Genomic DNA, 22,736 nt, shown 5'->3' with positions numbered 1-22,736 from the left:
TCAAATCCTCTTCTATTTCATTAAAAAATTCTGACATGCAGTCTCCCAAGATGGCCACCAGAGACAAAAGAGCCTAAATGTAGCCCAAATATCACCCAGATGTAGCCCAAGTATAGCCCAATGACAGAATGTCCCAGAGTGTTCGAAGGAACAACTAGAGCACTAACAGTCTTACTTATGACAAAAGTATGGCACACCAGAAGCCATCTTGATTGGAATGTAGTGGTAAGTCTGAAAACATTTAATTTAAAAAGGTACAAAATGAGGGGGTTCATTTTGCCATAGAAAGTATCATTAGTGCTTCAGAAAGAAAAATGAGGGATCATTTTGAGTGACTTCTCAAATCCTCTTCTATTTCATTAAAAAAATTCTGACATGCAGACTGAAACATGCACTTTGAATACCAGCAGCAGACTTCCCTGGTGAGCAGTAGCTTTACTACAGTGACCTAATGAGCAACTAGAGTGCTAACATTCAGAATTTATGGCAAATGTGTGACACATCTGAATGCCTTCTTGATGGAACCAAAGTAAACAAGCATTGAAAATGCAATAGATCTCGCCCTCGTTTAAGTTAAAGCCATTCTGTTTGTAATGAGGTGGCTTTTTAGCTTTGCTTTTATTAGTTGTTTTTAAACTTTCATGTAAATAACCTGCATCTGTATGCATATATGTATATGTATGCATGCATTTATATTTGTATTTATATAGATATACAGATTATATATGTTTATATATGTATGTATATATATATATATATATATACATACACATACATATATAAATGCATATGCATATATATGCATATATATATGTGTATATGTGAGCGTGTAGAGAGAGGTAGAGAGGTAGAGGTGTAGAGGTAGAGAGGTAGAGGTAGAGAGGTAGCGGTAGAGAGGTAGAGACTAGTAGAGAGAGAAGTAGAGAGAGGTAGAGAGGTAGAGAGTAGAGAGTGAATAATAGAGAGTAGAGAGTGAGTAGTAGAGAGTACTAGAGAGCAGTAGAGAGAGTAGCAGAGAGTGAGTAGTAGAGAGTAGTAGAGTGAATAGTAGAGTGAGTAGTAGAGAGTGAGTAGTAGAAAGTAGTAGAGAGTAAGTAGTAGAATGAGTAGTAGAGAGCAGTAGAGAGTGAGTAGTAGAGAGTAGTAAAGAGTGAGTAGTAGAGAGTGAGTAGTAGAGAGTGAGTAGTAGAGAGCAGTAGAGAGTGAGTAGCAGAGAGAGAGAATAGTAGAGAGTAGTAGAGAGTGAGTAGTAAAGTGAGTAGTAGAGACTAGTAGAGAGAGAGTAGTAGAGAGTGAGTAGTAGAGAGTAGTAGAGAGTGTGTAGTAGAGTGAGTAGTAGAGAGTGAGTAGTAGAGAGAGAGTAGTAGAGAGTGAGTAGTAGAGGGTGAGTAGTAGAGAGTAGTAGAGAGTGAGTAGTAAAGAGTGAGTAGTAGAGAGAGAGAGTAGTAAAGAGTGAGTAGAAGAGAGTAGTAGATAGTGAGTAGTAGGGAGTGAGTAGTAGAGAGAGAGTAGTACAAAGTAGTAGAGTAGTAGAGAATGAGTAGTAGAGTGAGTATTTGAGAGTAGTGGAGTAGGAGAGAGTAAGTAGTAGAGAGTAGTGGAGAATATTCCAAAGTTTGGCACAGCACCACTTGCACAATAAGTCCAATCAAATCATATCACTTAGAGTCCTTATTGAAGCGCTGAATCTTGGTGTATATTCAAATGCTTTTATATTCCTTAAGTTTATGTACCACAGCCAGCCAAAATGTTTCGTTCTGTACAACAGAACTTCTTCAGGGCGTTTTTATTTCCTTCAAGTTATGTCGGTATCCTGTTGTCATATAACTAAATATTTCTTCCAAATGTTAGTAAATTCTTATTCAAAGTGACTAGGTATCAATTTTACCCACACAATTCGGGCAGACTTGAGTAATTTATAGCATCCTCAAAGTCAGTCTTTCAAAAATTCCAAAGTATAGGATTTGATAATCCAAATCCGAATGTTTCTCAAGAAAAGTTATTTTCAATCATTCGGAATACCGGTGTTTGGGCAGATATGACCCAGGGACCCCCAGTATGCAAGGGGAATTAGTCCCCCCTCTGCAAACGCGCCAGTGGCCTGCGTTGCAGAGAGCGTAAAAAGGGGCATAGCCTCATTACACCTTTGTACAATGTAGCCCTCTGGCGCATACTGGAGGTTCCAGGTGGGCTAGTTGGCCCCCAGGGACCCCTAGTATGCAAGGGGAATTAGTTCCCCCTCTTCAAACATGCACGGGGGCTGCGTTGCAGAGAGGTGTAAAAAAGGGTGTGGCCTCATTACACCTCTAGGCAATGCAGCCCCCTGGCGCATACTGGAGGCTCCTGGTGGGCTAGTTGGCCTCCAGGGGCCACCAGTATGCAAGGGGAATTAGTTCCCCCTCTTCAAACATGCACGGGGGCTGCGTTGCAGAGAGGTGTAAAAAGGGGTGTGGTTAATCAGTTTAATACTTTGCTCTCCATAGCAAATTGTCCTTCCACAAAATTTGCAAACAATTTTGTAATCTCCAAACTGGGTTTGGATGTTTGGGACCATCTCACTTGTCTCTGGACCCGATGGAGTGGGTTGCTTACTTTGGGAGGTGCTGGGTGAAGATTGGGGAGGATTTCTGGTCAGTTCTCTGACCTCTGCCGCAGCATAGTTGTTTGGGTGCCGGCGTTGCATGTGGCGAATCATGGTGTTGTTGCCAAAAGAATACTTTTTGGCAGGGTTCCCCCTGGAAAGTACAGTGCCACAGATCAGACAAGTAACCTTTGGCGCATTCATTTTATTGAGGCCCCTTGGGATTTTAAAAAACTCCCAGACAATGTGCTCCTTTGGCTTATAGGTGGTAGTATCTTCAGGCAGGTACCACCTCTCCTCCTCCTCCTGTTCTTCTTCTCTACCACTGTGGTGTTGTGGTGGTCCTTGTGGTGTTGGTGTTGGTGGTGGTGGTGGTTGAGATGCTCCTGCTGCTGCTGCTACTGTAGCCATTTCTCAGTACAAATAGGTACAAATAGGTCTGCAAACAGGTCTTCCTCAGTCAAAGTAAAAAGTGAGAATGAGAAAAAAAGGTGGGGGCTTTCATCTTTTGGAAAACAAAACTGTCCTGAAGCAATGAAAAGTGTTATTTTCAGGTCACATGACACTGGCTTTATAATTTGGAAACCAAAACTGTCCTGAACCAATGAAAAATGTTATTTTCAGGTCACATGACCCGACGAGATTACGCTACGTGCCCCGGGGCGCGCCCGGGGGCGCTTACGTAGCGCGATCGTTTGCGCTTGAGTGCTTCCGGATGCGCTTACGCCGTGCGTATCATGCTGACGCGGCTACGCGATACGTCACGATGATGTTTTCGTTTGCGGCAATAGCGCTAACGGGACGCTCACCGGTACGCGCACCGGGGCGCGCCGCATGACTGCGCTTACCGGTGCACTCACCGGTACACGCACCGGGAGCGCTCCAGGGCAAAAAAAAACCAAAACATGAACATTATACATAAAAAAAATAGTATTACATAAATATACAATATAGGATTCATTATAAAAAATATTACATTTCATAGCGGTGGAGAAGTGTGGCTCACTGGTTAGAGCAGGCAGACCCTGAAGCAGAGGTCAGACCCGGGACCAGGGTTCAATTCCCGACGCGGCAGGGTCTTGAGCTCAAATGTCCATGGACTTGATCATTCTCGCTTCGGTGCCTGACCTAATCATGGGTTCACACTCGGCAACTCTGGGCATTAAGCTTGCTTAATCTCCACAACGGCCCCCCTGCGGCGGGATGCCTGGCTTTCACCTTGGGGATGCCCTGTAGGGGCTATCTCACAGGGAAAAGCCAGGACGGGTTCCCAAGGCAAGCGCGGAGATACCCCTTCGGGGGTCGATTCAGGCGCTATATAAGAAACATAATAATAATAATAATAATAATAATAGCTATAGAAATTTGCTATTAAAAAACATTTGAAATTCACTGAAAAAAAACATAGGTTTGAGGCCCTATATATAGTTAGGAATTAGCATTTAAAAAACCTATGAAATTCACTGAAAAAACCATAGGTTTCACACCAGTTATAGTTAGGAATTAGCATTTAAAAAACCTTTGAAATTCACTGAAAAAACCATAGGTTTGACACCAGTTATAGTTAGCTGGAAATTTTACTGACATAAAACCATTGAAATTCCCACGTTATAGTTAGTTGGACTCACTATAACTTGCGCGCCTGCAATGCACTGCTGATGACGTCACATATTACATCACTCATGACATGGTCAGTGACATCACTCATCATCAGTGATGTCATGAGTGATGTCACTGACCATGTCATGAGTGATGTAATATGTGAAGTCATCAGCAGTGCATTGCAGGTGTAAAACCTATGGTTTTTTCAGTGAATTTAATAGGTTTTTTAAATGCTAATTCCTAACTATAACTGGTGTGAAACCTATGCTTTTTTCAGTGAATATATATATGAGCAACAACAAGGGTCCGACAACATCGAGATTTTCATCCACCCCCCATTTTCACCAACCCGAGGTGCTGTGTCAATAGGCATCCTGGTAGCTACAGTTCGGATCATCCAAAACGATCTGCAGCAGGTGAGCCCAATGGTAAGGGGGAGGAGCGGACCACGCCAGTCATTCTTCAGGCAGTAGGGAAGAACTCACCGCATTTCCCATTCTGGTGCTGGGCGCTGAAGAAGGCGAAAGCCGAAATGCATTCGTCGCCACCGGAGCTGTAACAATACAATAAAGGCCTTTCCAAGCTGTTCCTCGTTTGGGCTTCTACTCCTTTCTCGGAGGGAGATTACCTTGGATATGTTCTGCGCGTGCCAGGAGCGCAGTTTAGAAGTCCCCGCCACGATTTGGGTCCGGACTTTTTCTGGTACAAACTTTTTTCCACTTTCCAGTTATGGATTCCGTCTGGTACCCGCCCTTGACAACGGAGGAAGCGAGCAGTTGGGGTATTGTACCTCCCATGTGGCAACTTGCACTGCATTTAGCCCCTGCACATTTGACTTTGTTTATCAAGGGCAGTGGCGGTATGACGGGGACTCGAGGAGAGGCTTCAAAAACATTGGCGCAGTTTGGTGTTCCCTATTCTGCAACAACAAATGTCCGACAACATCGAGATTTTCATCCACCCCCCATTTTCACCAACCCGAGGTGCTGTGTCACTAGGCATCCTGGTGGCTGCAGTTCGGATCATCCAAAACGATCTGCAGCAGGTGAGCTCAATGGTAAGGGGGAGGAGCGGACCACGCCAGTCATTCTTCAGGCAGTAGGGAAGAACTCACCGCATTTCCCATTCTGGTGCTGGGCGCTGACGAAGGCGAAAGCCGAAATGCATTCGCCGCCACCGGAGCTGTAACAATGCAATAAAGGCCTTTCCAAGCTGTTACTCGTTGGGGCTTCTACTCCTTTCTCGGAGGGAGATTACCTTGGATATAGATATATATACATATGTATATATATATATATATATATATATATATATATATATATATATATATATATATATATATATATATATATATATATATATATATATATATATATATATATTAGTTAGGACCTACTTTCCATAGGAAATCCACAACATTCTATTTGGAATAACTTTGGCGCCGGTGGACGAATCTTCGTAAATTTCTCCAAGAAAATGGCCTGCTTGGTTCCGCTCCTTCCCTGAAAGTTTGGGGGTGATTCCTCTAGTGGGGGCCGAGAAAAAGAGGGTTCCAAAACGTGTTTTCTCCATGCAATTTTCCATAGGGACCTTTAGCCAGGGCTACAGCCCGAACGGCTGAACGGAATTACAAGAAATTTGGCAGGGAGGTAGAGTTCTGTTCGCAGATTGAGCTTTTTGTTAAATGGTGTGAATCCGTTCAGTAGTTTCTGAGAAAATTGCAAGTAAAATCATAGCGATATCTAGAGACGGAGTTCAGCACGCGTGCGGAAATCTGTTCAATTACGAGCGCGAGCTGCATGCTGATTGGCTGTGAACTGTCTGTCAACACTCAAAACCAGGAAGTGTAAGCGGCCATCTTGTGCCTCGCTGGAACCGAGTCACAAGAAAACAGTAAAGCAAACTTGAGAAATAAGGGAAGGGGGTAGGCTAGAAACATTCTGACCCTCTAGGCTTGCTCAGGGGGTCGTACATGGATGTTTAGGCTCTATTTTATATTTAAATTTTTTTAAAGGAAAATCGAGGCGTACGCGTTTGGAAATACGTACAATTACGAGCAAGAGCTGCATGCTGATTGGTTGTCAATATTCCAAAACAGGAAATGTTGGCAGCCATCTTGTTTGTCGCGAGAGCCGAGTCACAAGAAAACAGTAAAATAAAGTTGAGATATAAGGAAAGGGGGCAGGGTAGAAACATTCTGAGCCTATAGTCTTGGTCAGGGGGGTACATGGATCTTTAGGCTCAATTTTTATTTAAAGAAAAATAAAAAATGTCGGGGTACTCGTGCAGTACTTGTACGTGGTGGAAAAGGTGAAAAAAAACTAGAAGTCCATTTTGTTTATTAGGTCCCAGGGGGGGCAAATTACGGGGGCAATTTTTAGAGCTATATTTCTATGACAGTATGTAAAACTTTCCGTTTTTTTTTTTGCTGCATCATTTGTACTCTCTATGCATGCGCAGCCTTGTTTGCAAGTGCACTTTTTTTTCTTTTTCTTCAAGTTCGACAAGCAAACCTTTCCTGATCTTAGGTATTAAATTTGCCGCTTTTTTTTCCCGGGTCATGTGTGTTATCCGGTGCTATAGCTTTGTAATATAGTAATAAACATATTGTATGTATATTTATTTGAAATGTAGTGTCGAGGCGCCAAACGTTGATTACATACTCCGTCCAACCGCCATTTTAGTAGTTTTCCTCCGTTATTTTTATTAAACCTGTTACTTTCATTTTACCCTGCGCATATTTTCTCTGTGATCGACAAGATTTTGTGTCACAGATACCACGGTGTTTGTCCTTGGCCTACGATATTATCAGAGTTGGTCACACGTATACCTAGAAACTAATTTGAAGGACGTAAGGCACAGGCATTACAACACGTGTTGGTCAACAAAAAACATTATTAAGTTTATGCATTTATCATGTGTGGTAAATGCATACTAGTTGTAAAAGCATGTGTGGAAAAGCGATATGCGTGCTAATTGTTTTGTGGTGACGATCACGCGTGCTCATGAACTGGGTCTGGGCGTGGTGGAGTCTAGGGTACCAGGAGGAGGGGCACGCAGCTGCACTCAAACAATATAGAAGTAATATAGGATTTTTAAAACTTAAAAAAAAAATATTCCATAATTATCCTAGATTAAGTCTTCTGTTAGTATGTTCATTAAATATATGAATATATGTTCTTAAACAATTAAAACATTTGCGTCTTTTTTGTACGGGGCGCCATACATGACGTCACACGGAACCTTTGATGCGACGTGTAACCTCGAAGCGTATTCGTAGCGTATGCTGAGAATGATAAGCAGTATAAACTATGGTGTGATCACTCTCTCCCTGTCAAATCAGAGCACAGGGCGCGCTATGAGAATGGTTAGAAGTGGTCACTCATTGGAGATCCAATTCAGGTGTGTGGTTATCCACGGTATCATAACGCTATTTTTTAACCTGGTTAAGTTTGAGGTTTGCATGAAATACTATGCAATAGGCCGATATGGATGTTTTGGCAGCGCTTATGTCCATGAAGCTTTGTTATTACCATTTACATATAGGTGCCTGAGGGAGGGAAAAGAAGTCTAGGTGAATGGTGAGGATTGCACAGTAGTGCCAGATCTCTCCTTAATTTGTAGACGCATCGCTCATTTATACAAGATGCGCCTGATTTGGACTGAGTTTTGAAAGGTAGTCCGACACCTGCTATCATAACAACGTTCAGTTTACTGGAAACGGGAGTTATTTACTTTGAAATAATGGAGATTGTTGTGCAATGTTAGCAGGCCTCGCTTACATGATTACGGTAACTGAGCGTGTGGTTTGAATAAAAAAAAGTTGTGTTAACTCCTCTGCATGGGAAGCTGGATGTTTCCATCTGGCTGTCAATTTCGACCTTGAAAGCAGAGTCAACCAAATGAGTCGTATAAGAGCGCTATTGTCTCAAAAAGAGGTCGCTCTTATATCTTGTACAGAAACATTTGTCCTTTATGTAGCAAACACCCGCACAGAAGTGCATGATTTATTAAATACAGACGTGCTCTTGAATTTTTGGGAGTTAATTTAGAGTATCTTTAATATGTCCTTGACTACGGGGTTACCTTACTTTTTTACAGTTAGAAGGAGTGGCCTTGTGACTTCTGTAGAAAGTATATTTGGTGTCTTTTTGGGATTTTTTCATTCGATTTTTTCCAGCATCTTTGGTGGATTGCGCTTAATACTCGCATTAGTTTCCGGTGTGCTTTTATTAATTTGTTTACATAAATATGGATGCACATCCTGCAGCAGACGATAATATGTCCCGGCTGTTGCTGCTCCGCAACCGAATGCTTAGTTACCATGGAGCGCTGCCTCTTGCAACGTTGAGTGCAGCTTATGGATTATCGTTTCGATTTCCCTTTTTCACATGCGTTCAACCTGTCTTCCATTGCCTGAGCTGCGATTTCGACTGGTCCCTGGATTTGTGTCTCTGCAGTACGGTGTCTCCCAACGCGGATTATGACCAGCTGATGAGCCCCTTAGTGGTTCATGACTTGCTCTGTTCTGGCGGCGGGATTATGGCCTTAGCAGCGACACATGGAATAATGAGATGTTGGAATGTTTTTGCAGCGGGGCTTGAGTTCTTGGCACGCAGTTACATTGAAGATGACCCGAGTTTACCTCCGATGGTGATAGAGGCTCCGGTTGTTGAGGAACATGTATGTTCATTCTCACTATTGAATTGGATGGCTGAAGAAATGTTTTCAGATGAGAACAATGAATTCCTCTTGGAGGCTGTTGCTACATACTGTGCTTACACGCTGTTGGATTTAGAGTCTTTGATTTTTCTACGAATTCTTTATTATTTAGTTTCTGTTTTCAATCAAAGATTGAATAACTTTTTTTGGGAAATGTGAACTTGACTCTGCTTTTTAGGCTTAGACTCTGCGTTCCTAATTCGCCCACGTTTATATCACATGCTTTGATCAAGAAATGGTGCCGTGGGGCTGAGCGTTGCACTCACAGCCTGTTAAGTTAGCATGGGTTTATTAGAAGCTTACACGCTATTTTTGCTTTCCTGCTCTGCTTTGCACACAACACGTACTTGTGATATTGTTTAGAGAAGGCTGAGTATTTTGCTTTATATGAGAATAATTTGGTATGCTAGATTTGTAAATTGCCTCGCTAGTTTTGTGTGTATAGTGAGAGCATGGAACATCAAAGTTATCTTGAATACTGTGTCTGTTATTCAGAATGATCCTCGCATGTTCGAGCCATAATACATATGGAGCTGTGGGCACCTCTGATACTTGCGCGTTTCATAATCCATTGTGGAGGCAAAGTTACACACAGTTGGAGAACATTTGTATCTTGACAGTTTGTGGAGCACTGAATGTGATCCACTACTGCTGATTACCAGAGGTATGGGTGTGCCCATGTAATCCTATGAGACTTTCTGTAGTTATAAACTAATGTGCCAGGTAGGGTGGGTGAAATGTAGGTATATTTTAAATTTGTTTACCTTTAGCATTATAGGATGCTTTTTCCGTTTATATTTCAAAGAATAGTAACAATGCTGACAACCTTGTTTCTGATAATATGTTTGGTTGTATTTTCTAAGGTACTGTGCATGAGATTATAGCGTTAGAAATAAACATTTCAAAGTAGCACGTGTCTTTATTTATATCTTGTTTTTGACTTTTGTAAGAGAATATTGAAAGAGTGTTTTTGTTATCCACTTTACTTCATGTAATCTAAGTCGCATGTTCTGGGTTGACTAGTCATTGGTGTTTTTGCTCTATCGTGAAGAACCAATGAGTGACTGATTGCTAGTTTGGTAGGGGGTTTGTGTAGTAAGTGGGTTTTAGTACACCGTAATTCACTGAGGTCATTTGAGATGTCATGAGTGATATGATGAGTGATGTCACTGACGATGTCATGAGTGATGTAATATGTGACATCATCAGCAGTGCATTGCGGGCGCGCGAGTTATAGTTAGCTGAACTAACTATAACGGGGGAATTTCTATGGTTTTGTACGAGAGAAATGTCCAGCTAACTATAACATGGGTGAAACTTATGTTTTTTTTTGTGAATTTCTAAGGTTTTTTAAATGCTAATTCCTAACTATAACGTGGCTGAAACCTATGGTTTTTTCAGTGAATATATATTTTATATATATATATATATAAGACAGAGACAGACCACAAATCAGGTGACAGTTTCTTTTTACTGCAGCTTAAAGATGGTAGATAAGACAGCCATGACGCGTTTCGGGCGTAGTTGCCCTTGTTCACATGCAGTTAGTTACAAGTAAAAATCACTTTTTTATAATGCAGAACACTCCGCCTACTACCCGCCTCTAATTTAGTCATGTGACCTATAAACATGAACAAAATACTATTTGCCAAACAATCTCCGGGGCTAATAGCATACATTGTAGATTAAAAAATCTTTTAAATGTAACAATGTAACAAATATAAAAGTATTTTCATATTTCAATCTGCATAAATGCACATATTTGATGTTGAGAGGAAAAAATATAGCACATAATAAATAGCAGATAGTGTAAACAGCAATCGTCAATTTAAAATATTTTCTGGGTAAATCCATTAATTGATCACTTTAGATCTATTTCAAGGTATGTGCGAAATCATAGGTCACTAGTTCCTCTCCAAAATATTGACATTTTTGTTCGAAATTAGTAGGCGTTAAAGTGCAAAAGTAAGTGCAAGAATTATAGGTTAGGTGACTGAACTAGACTGCCCAGTGTGCAAAGAAGCTTTCAATAACAGTGCTCAAATATTCACGTCTAAAAAAGTGATAAGAAAAGACTTATAATGATAGAACACGAATTTGAGTATTAAAAAAGAATTAGCAAGCTACCTCCATCAAAATTGGTTATAATTAACCATATTATATCAATAAAAGGCGCATCTAAAACATTTATAAAAACATTCGTAATTTCATTATATATAGAAAACGTGAATAGAAACCTCATAAAACAACAATTCATGAGATAAAAATAGATAATAGAGCAGAAAAGAAGTAGTGGAGACAATGCATATAACTACTAAGTCTATGCATAAAAGAAATTAGTTCTGGTGTGGATATATATGTATATTTAACAAAAATAGAAGGAATGGACTGGACATTATTATTGTTACTGCTGTTTTATTGTTGCTTTCTGAGCTTGTCCCCCTCTACTGCCTCCCCGAGAAGCTTATGACTGCTCATCGTGTCTAGCCTGGAAGTCAAGTGCACAAAGTGTTGCACTTGGTCTGTTTGCAGAGCCATAGTAGTATGAGCTCCGTGAGATCAGCAGCAACTAACCTCAACCACCAAGCTTGAGGCCAACTAGTCCTGCCTGCCGTGTGGTCCCTCACATAGGGTCTGAAACGTGTTATCCCCACAACTGCATGATCTGGGCAGAAATACCCTGACACTTGCATTTATGAGAGGCTGAAATCTGGCTGCTATGAAGTGTTTGTGAATAATAATTTATGTGTCACTTTATTCGAAGATGTTTGGCTGCTGAGGCTGGTGTCAAGATGTCGGGAGAGAAAAGAACATAATCTGAGAGGGAAGTGTAGTGGGGGACGATGTGGTTTTGAATAAGATTATCATGGTTTTAGCAAAATTATTCATAAGGAAGTGGATTAGCATCCATTATCGAGCTACCAAGAGACAATGTGAAACGTTTATTTCTAGGGTGTTTAAAGACAAGAAAATGTCCTGATGTCAGCCACATATACATGAAACGAGAAACAGAAGAAGAAACTGAGGCATTGCTATCCACAATAAATTCCAATCATCAGACAGTGCTTCAGGGGTGAATGAAGCATTAGCTTACCTTTCCAGTCGTTCAGAAAGATTATCTGCAGAGTCAGCTGAAGGGATTTGGTAAATGTCTGATAACTCCAACCGCTGTCTGTAACCTTTTTTCAAAATAGGGTTTGTCCATCTGAAACAAATGATACAACTCTGAGATAAAAAAGAAGCTGAGTTGTATGTGACTTATTATATTTTAACTTATAATCAACCTAAGCATATTAAACCCATGACATGGAAAAATTTACACGGTTAGAAGGAGACAGTCAATCAAGGCAGCATCCAAAGAGTAAACTATACAAGAAGAGTATCCCCTCAGCACAAAAGCCTTGCTGGGTATTCTAGGAAGTAGATACAAGAAGATTTACTAGCAGTGACATGTGCACTATTTGCTAACATGGGCATAATTGTTCATTTTGGAAAACTTAGCTAAAGAGTCCATCAACTTTACTTGTCTTCTCATTTTTGAAAGCCATGGAACTCCTAGGAAGGTTAAACTATTGCCATATGTGGAACTTTAATCTTCTAGGCAAACCATCTTCCAGACATCTCTGGATCAGAATGACATTGAGGCATCTATACTAAAGATTTGATCAAATCCCAGATCATAGCCATCTGCTCATTCGTCAGGTAAACCATACAGCGAGCTAGAAGGCAAATCACAATTTTCTTTATTTTTACACTGTTTGTAAATTGTAACCCCTGATAACACTATTGGTGTTTGTGGGAGTGGGAGCATTGCTATCTGCAACAATTTGCTGTTCCAAGATCTTCCAGACTGAATACATTGGTGGGACGAATTAATAGTCGTTAAGAGGCTGAACTTATCAGCTGCTAGGAATAGAATTGTTTTTGGGTGGAATACTTCAGGATAGCACCGGAATTAATCAGATGACATAGAAGCCCTAAGCACATGTGTGTAATAGTATGAAGGCTGGTTCTGATGTCTCTGAACTGAATTTGGACGATTATTTTCTCTTTTCCTTTGCACTTGGCTACGGAGAGAGGTGATTCAAATGGTTTCTGTGTAATGTTTCATCACCTGACTTTCAGGGCTGAGATCTTGTTTGACTTCTGGGAAAGGTTGTGCACAGATGCCCTGGTTGTAGTTAGATGTACCAACTTTTATGATAGAAGTGGTCCGCATGTTTCCAGGGTGGTCATACACTGCTGATATAAGAGGATTGACAAATCTTTAGGCATTCCACTCACTTTTTAGCTTTATACAGTAGGTTTAGTTGTTTCTTGCTTATTTGCAGAGAGCACACATATCTATGACATTCACATACAGTTGTGCCAAGGGATTATTATCCCTTGGGATTAACAAATATCTATCTGCTCAGAATGTTGGTTATTCTTATTGGCTGAACTACAGAAGGGAAGGTTCACAAGGCTAGTGGAAAGTAAATCACAGGTATTATCAAGATCACATGATTGTAATGCACTGTTTGTAGCATTAAAGTGACACCAGGGAAATTATATTGCTTCACCCAAATATTATTTTTGGCATTTGCCAGTAATTGGATTGCCAGGATAGGCTTCAATCCACTAGTTGTTACAAAATTCCCATCATTTTGTGTGGATAGCATCAGAGCCCTTACAACATTTACGGTTTGTTATGTTAAGGTCTTTGTAAAGTGCCCATACACTGGTCTTATGGCAGTATCCCTTGCTTCAGTGAGTCACAGTGCATAGTTCAGCTAGTCAATTAAAATCTGAACCAGGAAGGTCAGCCCCCAGCATGCCTGTTCACCCGTGGCAGACTTGGTAGGAGTTGATGCTGATTGCTGCTGCATTTTGTAATATCTATAGGTCTTCTCGGTGTGTAGTTTCCTGACAAGGGGGCACATTAAGGCTGTTTCAGTTACCCAGGTATGGACTATTGCACTTACAATTTCTTCCTATAGTGGAATTAACAGGAATGGAATTAACAATGTTAAAGTATATTTAGGCCTGCCATCCGTGGCACGGCTTTCCCCCTAAATTTTGCCATCAACCCTCCTGTTTGCTGACTTAATTTTTTCTGGTTTTCTGACTCTGCATACTTTAACAGTGCTAAAGTGTTTGTGCCCTCTGCTTAAAGCATGGTGATATTGGCTTGTACCCAATTAGCATATTTAATTTACCTGCAAGTCCCTAGTAAAGTGGAACTACCTGTGCCCAGGGCCTGTAAAATAAATTCCACTACCGGGCATGCAGCACTGATTGTGCCACTCACTTAAGTAGCACTCTAAACATGTCTCAGGCCTGCCATTGCAGCCTGTGTGTGCAGTTTTAAATGGTCTATTCCAGCTGATAAAATAACAAAAATTACCAGGTCCGTACCTTCCTTTTTAATACAAATGTCACCCCTAGGGTAGACCTTGGCCAGCCTGAGGGCAGGGTACAGTGTCTTTAAAAAGTTGGATATGTACTGATACGTTTTACATGTCCTAGTAGTGAAAAACCCCTAAAGTCACTTTTCAGTACTGCAAGGCCTGCCTCTTCCATACGATAACAATGGAGTTACCTTATTACATTATATAAGTGTAATCTCCAAATGGGAACAGGTACCAGTTCATGTTTGGTGTCATTGGAATTGTAATGAAAAATCCTAACTTAGGTTGAAATCGGATTTCAAATTACAATTTGGAAAACGCCATTTTTCTTCCTTCGATATTTGGTGCCTGCAGTCTGTCCCTGGGTCACATGACTGGGTGTAGTTGATAGTTGGGCTTTATGTATTCCTCCAAGACAGACACACGCAATAGTGAGCATAGGTGTGACTTGATGGACCATCACCAGCCTTAATAAAAGATGGCTTCCAGCCAGACAGCTTCCCACCAGAAAATTGGAAAGACTTCTACATCATTGCCCTGAAAGAGACATTGTCAATGGTTGCTCTCCCAGTGGTAGGTTTCACACTACCAAATTCGAGCTACCAGATCGCAACACTATGGTAGGCCTCCCAGTATACATATCTCTTAGATTGGATAGCTGCATCAAGGAACTATCTTCCGCAGATTCAGGTCTTCAAATAATTAAGTTTACTAAATGAGCCGAAGATAACAGACCGCCATTACTCTCATTCAATGACTTATGCTAACTCCGATTCAGCAAGAAAGAAAGAGCTACGGCAATTCAGCAAGAAAGAAAGAGCTAATTGAAATATTTTCCTTGAGTATGGCAGACAAACAAACCCAACATTGGGCATAATCTTAATAGGTGACTTTAACACAAATGTTATCTATTCTCCTGATAAAGACGACATGCTACCTGCGGAAAACTGTTTCTGGCAAGTCCCAGCACAGACAAAGCATGTCACCAAACGTCAAAACCCAACTGGAGAATAATTTGTGACAACCCTAGAATTCTTAGGCATGAGGGTGCTTAGTAGAAGGTTCACTCAAGGTATCCCCTCCCCCGAGCTATACTTATTTTGGACAATTTCAAGAGCAATCATTAACTATACAATTGTTTCACTGCCATTAATTCCACTGAGCCAGCAATACAAAATTCTATATTCAAAAGAAAGTGATCATTCATATCAGACGCTATCACTAGGGGCCAGGCTCAGATGGCATACCACAGCCATCTTTAAAGGAGAACCTGAGTACTGGTCAGGGGCGATCTGCTCTATTAAAGACATGCAGTTAAGCAGCATCATACCAGAGAGATCGTGCAGTTCTATAATAAATCTGATATTTAACGAAGGAGACTGGGTCAATCCTGCCAACTATAGGCTCACCACACTCCTGGATTCCAAAGCAAAGTATTACGCTTGCCTCATATTAGTGAACCTGACTGGTCAACCTCATAAAATATATTCCTGTTAAACTAATGAGGTTTTAGGAAAGGCTTAGGTACAATAACAAATATCCAGGCAACTATATTCATAACTGAACAAAGTAAAGATCAAAAAGAAATTACATCTCTGCTTTGTTGAGCTTAAAGCAGCCTTTGACTGTGTCAACAGTGCATTACTCTGGAATAAACTAAATAATGGGGAATTCTCCTAAATAAGCTTTGAGAAGTTGAACAGCTCTATTCAGAAATTTGGATTCAAGTGAAAATTGGTGTTGGCACAAGAATATCTAGAAAAATACCAACCAACCAACAACTCAAGCACTCCGCCTCTCTCACCTGTCATACACAGATGACATTATGCTGTTCAGCATGACAAAAGTGTGCCTACAAAGATTAGTAAAGGCACTGACGAGATATGTCAACATTAACCACTTAGCGCTAAACACAAAACAAAAATGTCTATCTCTAACCAACCAGGGCTGGCTGCCACAATCCTCCTAAATAACACTCTCCTGGAAGTGATAGACAGCTACAAGTACCTGAGTTTGTACCTGGACTTAAAGGGGAAAGTTTTCGCGTTCTATAACCATTATGGATTTAGAAAACTAGATTAGGGCTCATCAAATTATTGTTTTAATATTTTGAAGCTGCTCAGTCTAATATTTGATGATCTTGTTATAATAGAGCCTCGTTTATCAACAAAATACATGTGGAATGGAACACTCTCCTTTGAGAGTAATTATTGTTGAACGCATTTGGATGTATCTAATGTAATATTGTTTATGATTGTTTATTATTCAGATATATGTTATACATCTTTTTTGAAAATTGTTTATATAGGTTGATATGATATGATATGAGCAGGTTTCCTCACTACATCATGACATATTTTATTTAACTATAGAGCATTCCCTGATGAAGGGTGCCATGCCCTAAATGCTTTGGAGCGCACTAAGAAAAGATGAATGAATGATAATTGTCATTGAATTAGGATGATGGATTGAAATCATGTCCAATATATCAAATTCATGGATTACAAATTTTGTTTTCTGTGATTCTTAACATCTTATACTAAAACAAGGCGAACCCTTTCCATAGGGATCAAGATTGTGCCTAGGGGGATTCAACTCAGGTTCCGGGGCTGAACTTTTGATGCAGTACAGAGTTAAGCTACCGACCAGAAAGCGATACCCCAGGAGCACATCAAACATTGGAATTTTGCAATTGAAAGTTTAACCACTGAAGGCGGTGCACCTGCATCTAATTTGGCACCGATAATTTACACATTACCTCTAAATTAAGCATGAGATTTTGGCGATCCCTCTCTCATCCCTCTCTCAACTTGCTTACAAATTAAGATGGAGGCCACTATCACTTCAGTGAAACGAACATAGGGCTAAAACACTCTGAGACATGGACTAAAAACTATCTTAGTCACTGAAAGGAAAGCAGGACTTCATTTGCTCTCCAACTTACCAGGAACCTCAAAGGGGAGGCCATCTTTAAATGGTATCAGGCCTGGATACCTAATCTAATTGAAGGACCTTGATAGCCCTAATAAGGCGGCCTTTTCACTTCCACTCTGGAACCTGTTTTTATCAGAAGAGGTGCAGGATCTTAGCCATATTTGGTCTACAAGAGTTTTCCATATATGAAGAGGTTGAGGTTCTGATCCCCCCATCAAGTGAGTAGGCATAGAAGAGAGCTGGGCTGAGCAGGATCAAACCAGAGAGGAGAGTGGAAAATGGAGCAGCAGAAACTACCTGCTCTATTCTAAAGAAAGAGGGTGGCCCTCCCCCAACAAAGGATCTGAGAGGCAACATGTTGGGATCATTTTCTGAGTCATTTTGAGCTTTTCTTCTTAACATTACTTCAGCATTACTCCCTGCTCTACCAAAATGGCAGACATCTAAAATAATGGTAATAGAATTAGAACTTCAGTGTCCTTCCCTGACTAAGATCTTTGCCTGCCCCTGCAACAAAACTGTGAGAGGACTGAAATCTTTTTTCCAGTCAAGACAATGCCTCTAACGGAGGCAGCCTTATCGAAATAGGCACATACAGAAAACACCCTGCCCCCTTCAATCAAGATAGTCTATTGAGGAGCAATCGAAACCCGTACCCACACTTGAATCAGCTCCTCAAATATTTTGTAATCCCTCAAAAGCTTATCCCACTATGGCCATCTGCAGTTTATAAGACCTCATTGCATCTTATTGACCACTCACATAAAGAAAGATGTCGACCCACAATAATTCTGTACCTCACACTCTTTCTCCTTCAGGAATTAACTTACTCAGTATTAACTACCTACCTCACCAATTCAAAAATGGAGGAAACAAATTAAAACACAATAGCCTTTAAGACAAATCAAATCTTCCACACAATTGCAGGGATTCTGCGATATCTCAGAACTATACTTGGGACCACAGAAGCTTAGTAGGCAGAGACTGAGTAATCCTGCCACCACAGTACTCATGATCCCTGGACCAACTAGCTACAGTGTCTCACTTATCCTCCTACTCACTCACAGAGGAACAAGTGATTTGACACACTGGAACACAAAACTACCGACCCTCTCAGGAATCTCGGTAACAGAACACACCCTTTCGCTCTCACACTCGTACTTGTCCACAATAGGATCTGACAGAGACACGAGAACAGTTTAAAATATTTATTTTAACTATAGTGCTCTAGTATGCAGTATACATGCATAATAAGTAAAAAGATGCCTAACACAAATACGGTCAGCATAGTAACTAATCCATAAACCATAAAAGGAGCTGTCATTGTATAAGACAGGGTAGTTAGCCCCTTCCCCTTGTATAGAAGAAAAGTGAATACGGTCAGCATAGTAACTAATCCATAAACCATAAAAGGAGCTGTCATTGTATAAGACAGGGTAGTTAGCCCCTTCCCCTTGTACAGAAGAAAAGTGAATATATATATATATTCGTGGGCTGGTGGGAGGAGCAGGAAGCCTGGGCCCCTGAGAAAGAGCAATGGTCTAATGCATCGTCTCATGGTATCGTTATATAGACGATTTGTGCATAGTGTGGAATGGTTTAGTTGAGACAGCTTGGCAATATATCAAAGTGTTAAATGAGAATGATTGTAATCTGATTTTCACAGGCCAGGCCAGCACAAGTGAGGCAGTGTACCTGGATTTAAAAGTGGAGGTGATGGATAATAAGATTAAAACTTCCCTCCACAGAAAGCCAACGGCAGGAAACAGCACGCTACATGCGTCGAGTAACCATCCCCAAAAACTTATCAAAAGTATACCTTACGGCGAGCTTCTACGGTTGAAACTTAATTGTTCTACCAAAGAAGATTTTAAGCTTGCAGCAAAGGAGAGTAAGGAGAGATTCGAGGCTAGGGGGTACAGCAAGCAACTATTACAGAATACTCTAGACAGGGTGAGGATACCACCGAGACACACCCTATTCATTAAAAAGAACAAACCCTCAATCAACACAGAGAAATTCAGAATGATCACCCCGTTTTCTCAGGACTGCCAACAACTTAGAAAAATCTTGAAAAGGTATTGGCATATTCTGAAAAGCGATAACATCATTGGGAGTGATATACCTAAAAATCCCTTAATCACTTTCAAGAGGGCTCGATCTTTGAGGGATACTTTGGTACATAGTCATCTGTCACCAATTCCCACAAAAACAGGCAAGCTGAAGGATGTGAAGGGTTTTTTCCCTTGTGGACGCTGCAAGGCCTGTGCCAGCAGCAAAAGGGTTCACTCATATGAGATTACAGGGTGTAAAACGAGAAAGAAAATCAACCAATTCCTTACCTGTACTTCGCCATTTGCAGTTTACTGCCTCCTATGCCCATGTGGGCTTAAGTACATAGGCAGTACTATAAACCCCGTAAAATTGCGAATTTTGGAACACATGCGGGCTATAGCTAACAGAGACTTCACATATCCTGTTGCAAGACATTTTTCCATCAAACATAAGAGCAACAGAAGTCTGTTACAATATTACTGCCTGGACACAATTGCTGATAATATCAGGGGAGGAGACAGACTACAAAAACTCCGTAGGTTAGAATCTCGATATATTATAGACTGCCAGACAAAGGCCCCTTTAGGACTGAACTGTGGGGAAGAATTAACAGTACACCTAGGAAGCTAAGAGATAGAGCAGCAGTAATAAATGTAGCGATCAATCCTGTGTTGGCCACACATGCACATAGAGAAAGCGATATGGGGTTGTTACCTGCTATGAATTTCCTTCGGTCACTGATGGTGTTTTTTATTATTGAATGAACTGATGAGAACTACTAATCAAATGAATGTTGAGTTTGAATAATGTAGAATTTTTGGTATTTGCAGGATTTTGTTAAGCATATAGCAACTTTATAACAATATGCAATTGACAACACAGGGTAGTTTTGGGACAATTAAGTATATAGGGCCTTGGAGATTAAAGAGGCAACCTAGTTGGTTGCCACATGCCGATCCACGGCGAGATCTTATTCCTTGCCCCTCTGTAAAATTAATTGAGAGGTTCTTTGCCGATCCACGGCTATATTTCATTGTGAGTAATTTTTAAATTTCTAAAGGTTTGCTCCTATTCTAATATTGCCATATAAATCATGTGGAGAATGTTTATTTATTGCTATGTTATTGTTAAATGACATGTACTAGCAATATGGCGCTTACGCTTCAGTCCTCTCTCTATGTCCCACATCAAAACCCATGTGTGCATTTGAAATAAAATGGCGCTCTGGTGCGCGTTGCGATGTAACAACATTGAGGAAGGAAGCGTGGCTTTCGAAACGCGTCTGTGCGAGTAAAGTTGCCTTGAATTGAAGATTCCCGTGTGTGCAGTCTTTATTTCCCACCCGGGACCGGGAGGGGTAGAGCTTTTATATATATATATATATATATATATATATATATATATATATATATATATTCACTGAAAAAACCATAGGTTATAGACCATATATAGTTAGGGATTAGCATTTACAAAACCTTATTTTACATGCACAAAACCATTGAAATTCCATATATAGTTAGTTGCACTAACTATATATCGCGCACCCGCAATCCACTGCTAATGATGTCACATATTACATCATTCATGACATGGTCAGTGACATCACTGATGACATCACTGATGACATCTCAAATGACATCACTGATGACATCACTGATGACAACACCCAGTGACTGTATGTTTCTGTAAAGTTAAAATATGTCTTACATATTGAAGAATGAGTGGATGTATAAGTGTCTGGATGAAGGATTTAGTAGGAACATGACTGACTGTATGAGAGAATGATTAAATGTGTCTCACTGAGTGCATGGGTTAGTGACTAAACTGTCTTAATTTGTGCATCATTATATATGTTGTTCTGTAAACTGCTGCATGTTTAAATCAGTAGCTATATGAGTAACTATATGGGTTATTGAATGGTTGCCCAAGTATTTGTATGGGAGACTGAGTATGTGTGTGGGTGGCTGGGAGGTGTATGACTCTGTGCATAGATGTGTGAGCAGTTGATTCACTAAATGTATGGGTTCAAAAGTGCATGTGGAAACAGCTGTATGGACAGTTGACTGTGTGCATAAGTGTATTGGTGAGTGAATGGATATCTCAGTGCTACATGTCAAAGTAAGTACATATGTAAAACACAGTCCATGTGAGAGTTGACATATATAAATAACTGTGCATAAGAGCCAGTGAATGTGTGAGTGGCTGTATGGATCATTGTGAACTTGTATCAGGGATTGTATAAGACAGTAAATATGTGTTAGTATATGTTTGAATAAGTAAGGTGTGTATAACTGTATAGTTGAGGAAATGGAGGTGTGATTGATTTTTTGCATAACTGACTAGGTGTGTGAGTAACTCCATGGATAAGTGACAGTCTGTGAGTGTCTGTTTATACTGATTGTATCTAAGGTTATATTAGAGTCTGAAGATGTTCATTGTATTATCACATAAATGATATCATCAGTGATGTGATCAGTGATGTCATTTGAGATGTCATCAGTGATGTCATCAGTGATGTCATTTGAGATGTCATCAGTGATGTCACTGACCATGTCATGAATGATGTAATATGTGACATCATTAGCAGTGGATTGCGGGTGCGCGATATATAGTTAGTGCAACTAACTATATATGGAATTTCAATGGTTTTGTGCAAGTAAAATAAGGTTTTGTAAATGCTAATCCCTAACTATATATGGTCTATAACCTATGGTTTTTTCAGTGAATTTTCAAGGTTTTGTAAATGCAAATTCCTAACTATATATGGTCTATAACCTATGGTTTTTTCAGTGAATTTCATTGGTTTTTTAAAAGCTAATATCTATAGCTGTAAAATATATTCTTTATTACGTGACGTATCACATAGCCCGTGAGACGCCTCATGACGCATCGCATAACCGTGACGTATCGTCTCTGCAGCGCAAACAAAACCCGTAACGTATGCGCAGCGGAGCACGCTTACAGATATATATATATTTTTTTAACCTTAATTAGACAAAATCCACACGTGCACATATCTTGAGGCCTTGCAAAGGCACATCAAACAAACAGTCCCTACAATTTTGCCAAGTTTGGTGGAAATCTACTCCTTTAAATTTTATTTTACTGTTTCTCTTGATTTTCCCCTTGTTACGCTTACCGGAACGCTACCCAGTATGCAAACAAACGCTCCAAAAACACAATATGTCGGACTCCCGAACGCTGCCGGTTAGCTGCCTGGTTAACGTACCGGGAAGCGCCTCTACCGCGAAAAATCGCAATTTTTTTTTTCTTTTGCCCCGCGGGGAACTTTAATAGCCCCCTCATCAATCCTAGGGGTTCAGGAGGGGTCTACCTTACCCCTTTCCTTCATTTACACCTTTTTTTTTTCCACCTCTTGTCTCTCGATCCCACCGAGAGACAAGATGGCGGCCGCTCCGGACTGTTTACAATGTTAACAGCCAATCAGCTTC

General features: G+C 40.4%; 1 protein-coding gene across 2 annotated transcripts in view; it reads right to left on the bottom strand.

Moving 5' to 3' along the window:
- Positions 1 to 22,736, bottom strand: part of CFTR (CF transmembrane conductance regulator) — a 1,194,762-nt gene that overhangs the window by 973,567 nt on the left and 198,459 nt on the right. For both annotated transcript variants that reach the window (XM_086919414.1, XM_086919415.1), the window contains exon 2: positions 12,000 to 12,110. In XM_086919414.1, coding sequence (XP_086775540.1) covers positions 12,000 to 12,110 — 111 coding nt within the window. The remainder of the gene's footprint in view (positions 1 to 11,999; positions 12,111 to 22,736) is intronic.

Source organism: Lissotriton vulgaris, chromosome 1_1 (genome assembly GCF_964263255.1).
Source record: "Lissotriton vulgaris chromosome 1_1, aLisVul1.2, whole genome shotgun sequence".
NCBI lineage: Eukaryota > Metazoa > Chordata > Amphibia > Caudata > Salamandridae > Lissotriton > Lissotriton vulgaris.
The sequence above is the reverse complement of the archived record's forward strand: the minus strand, read 5'-3'. Positions and strand labels throughout refer to the sequence as shown.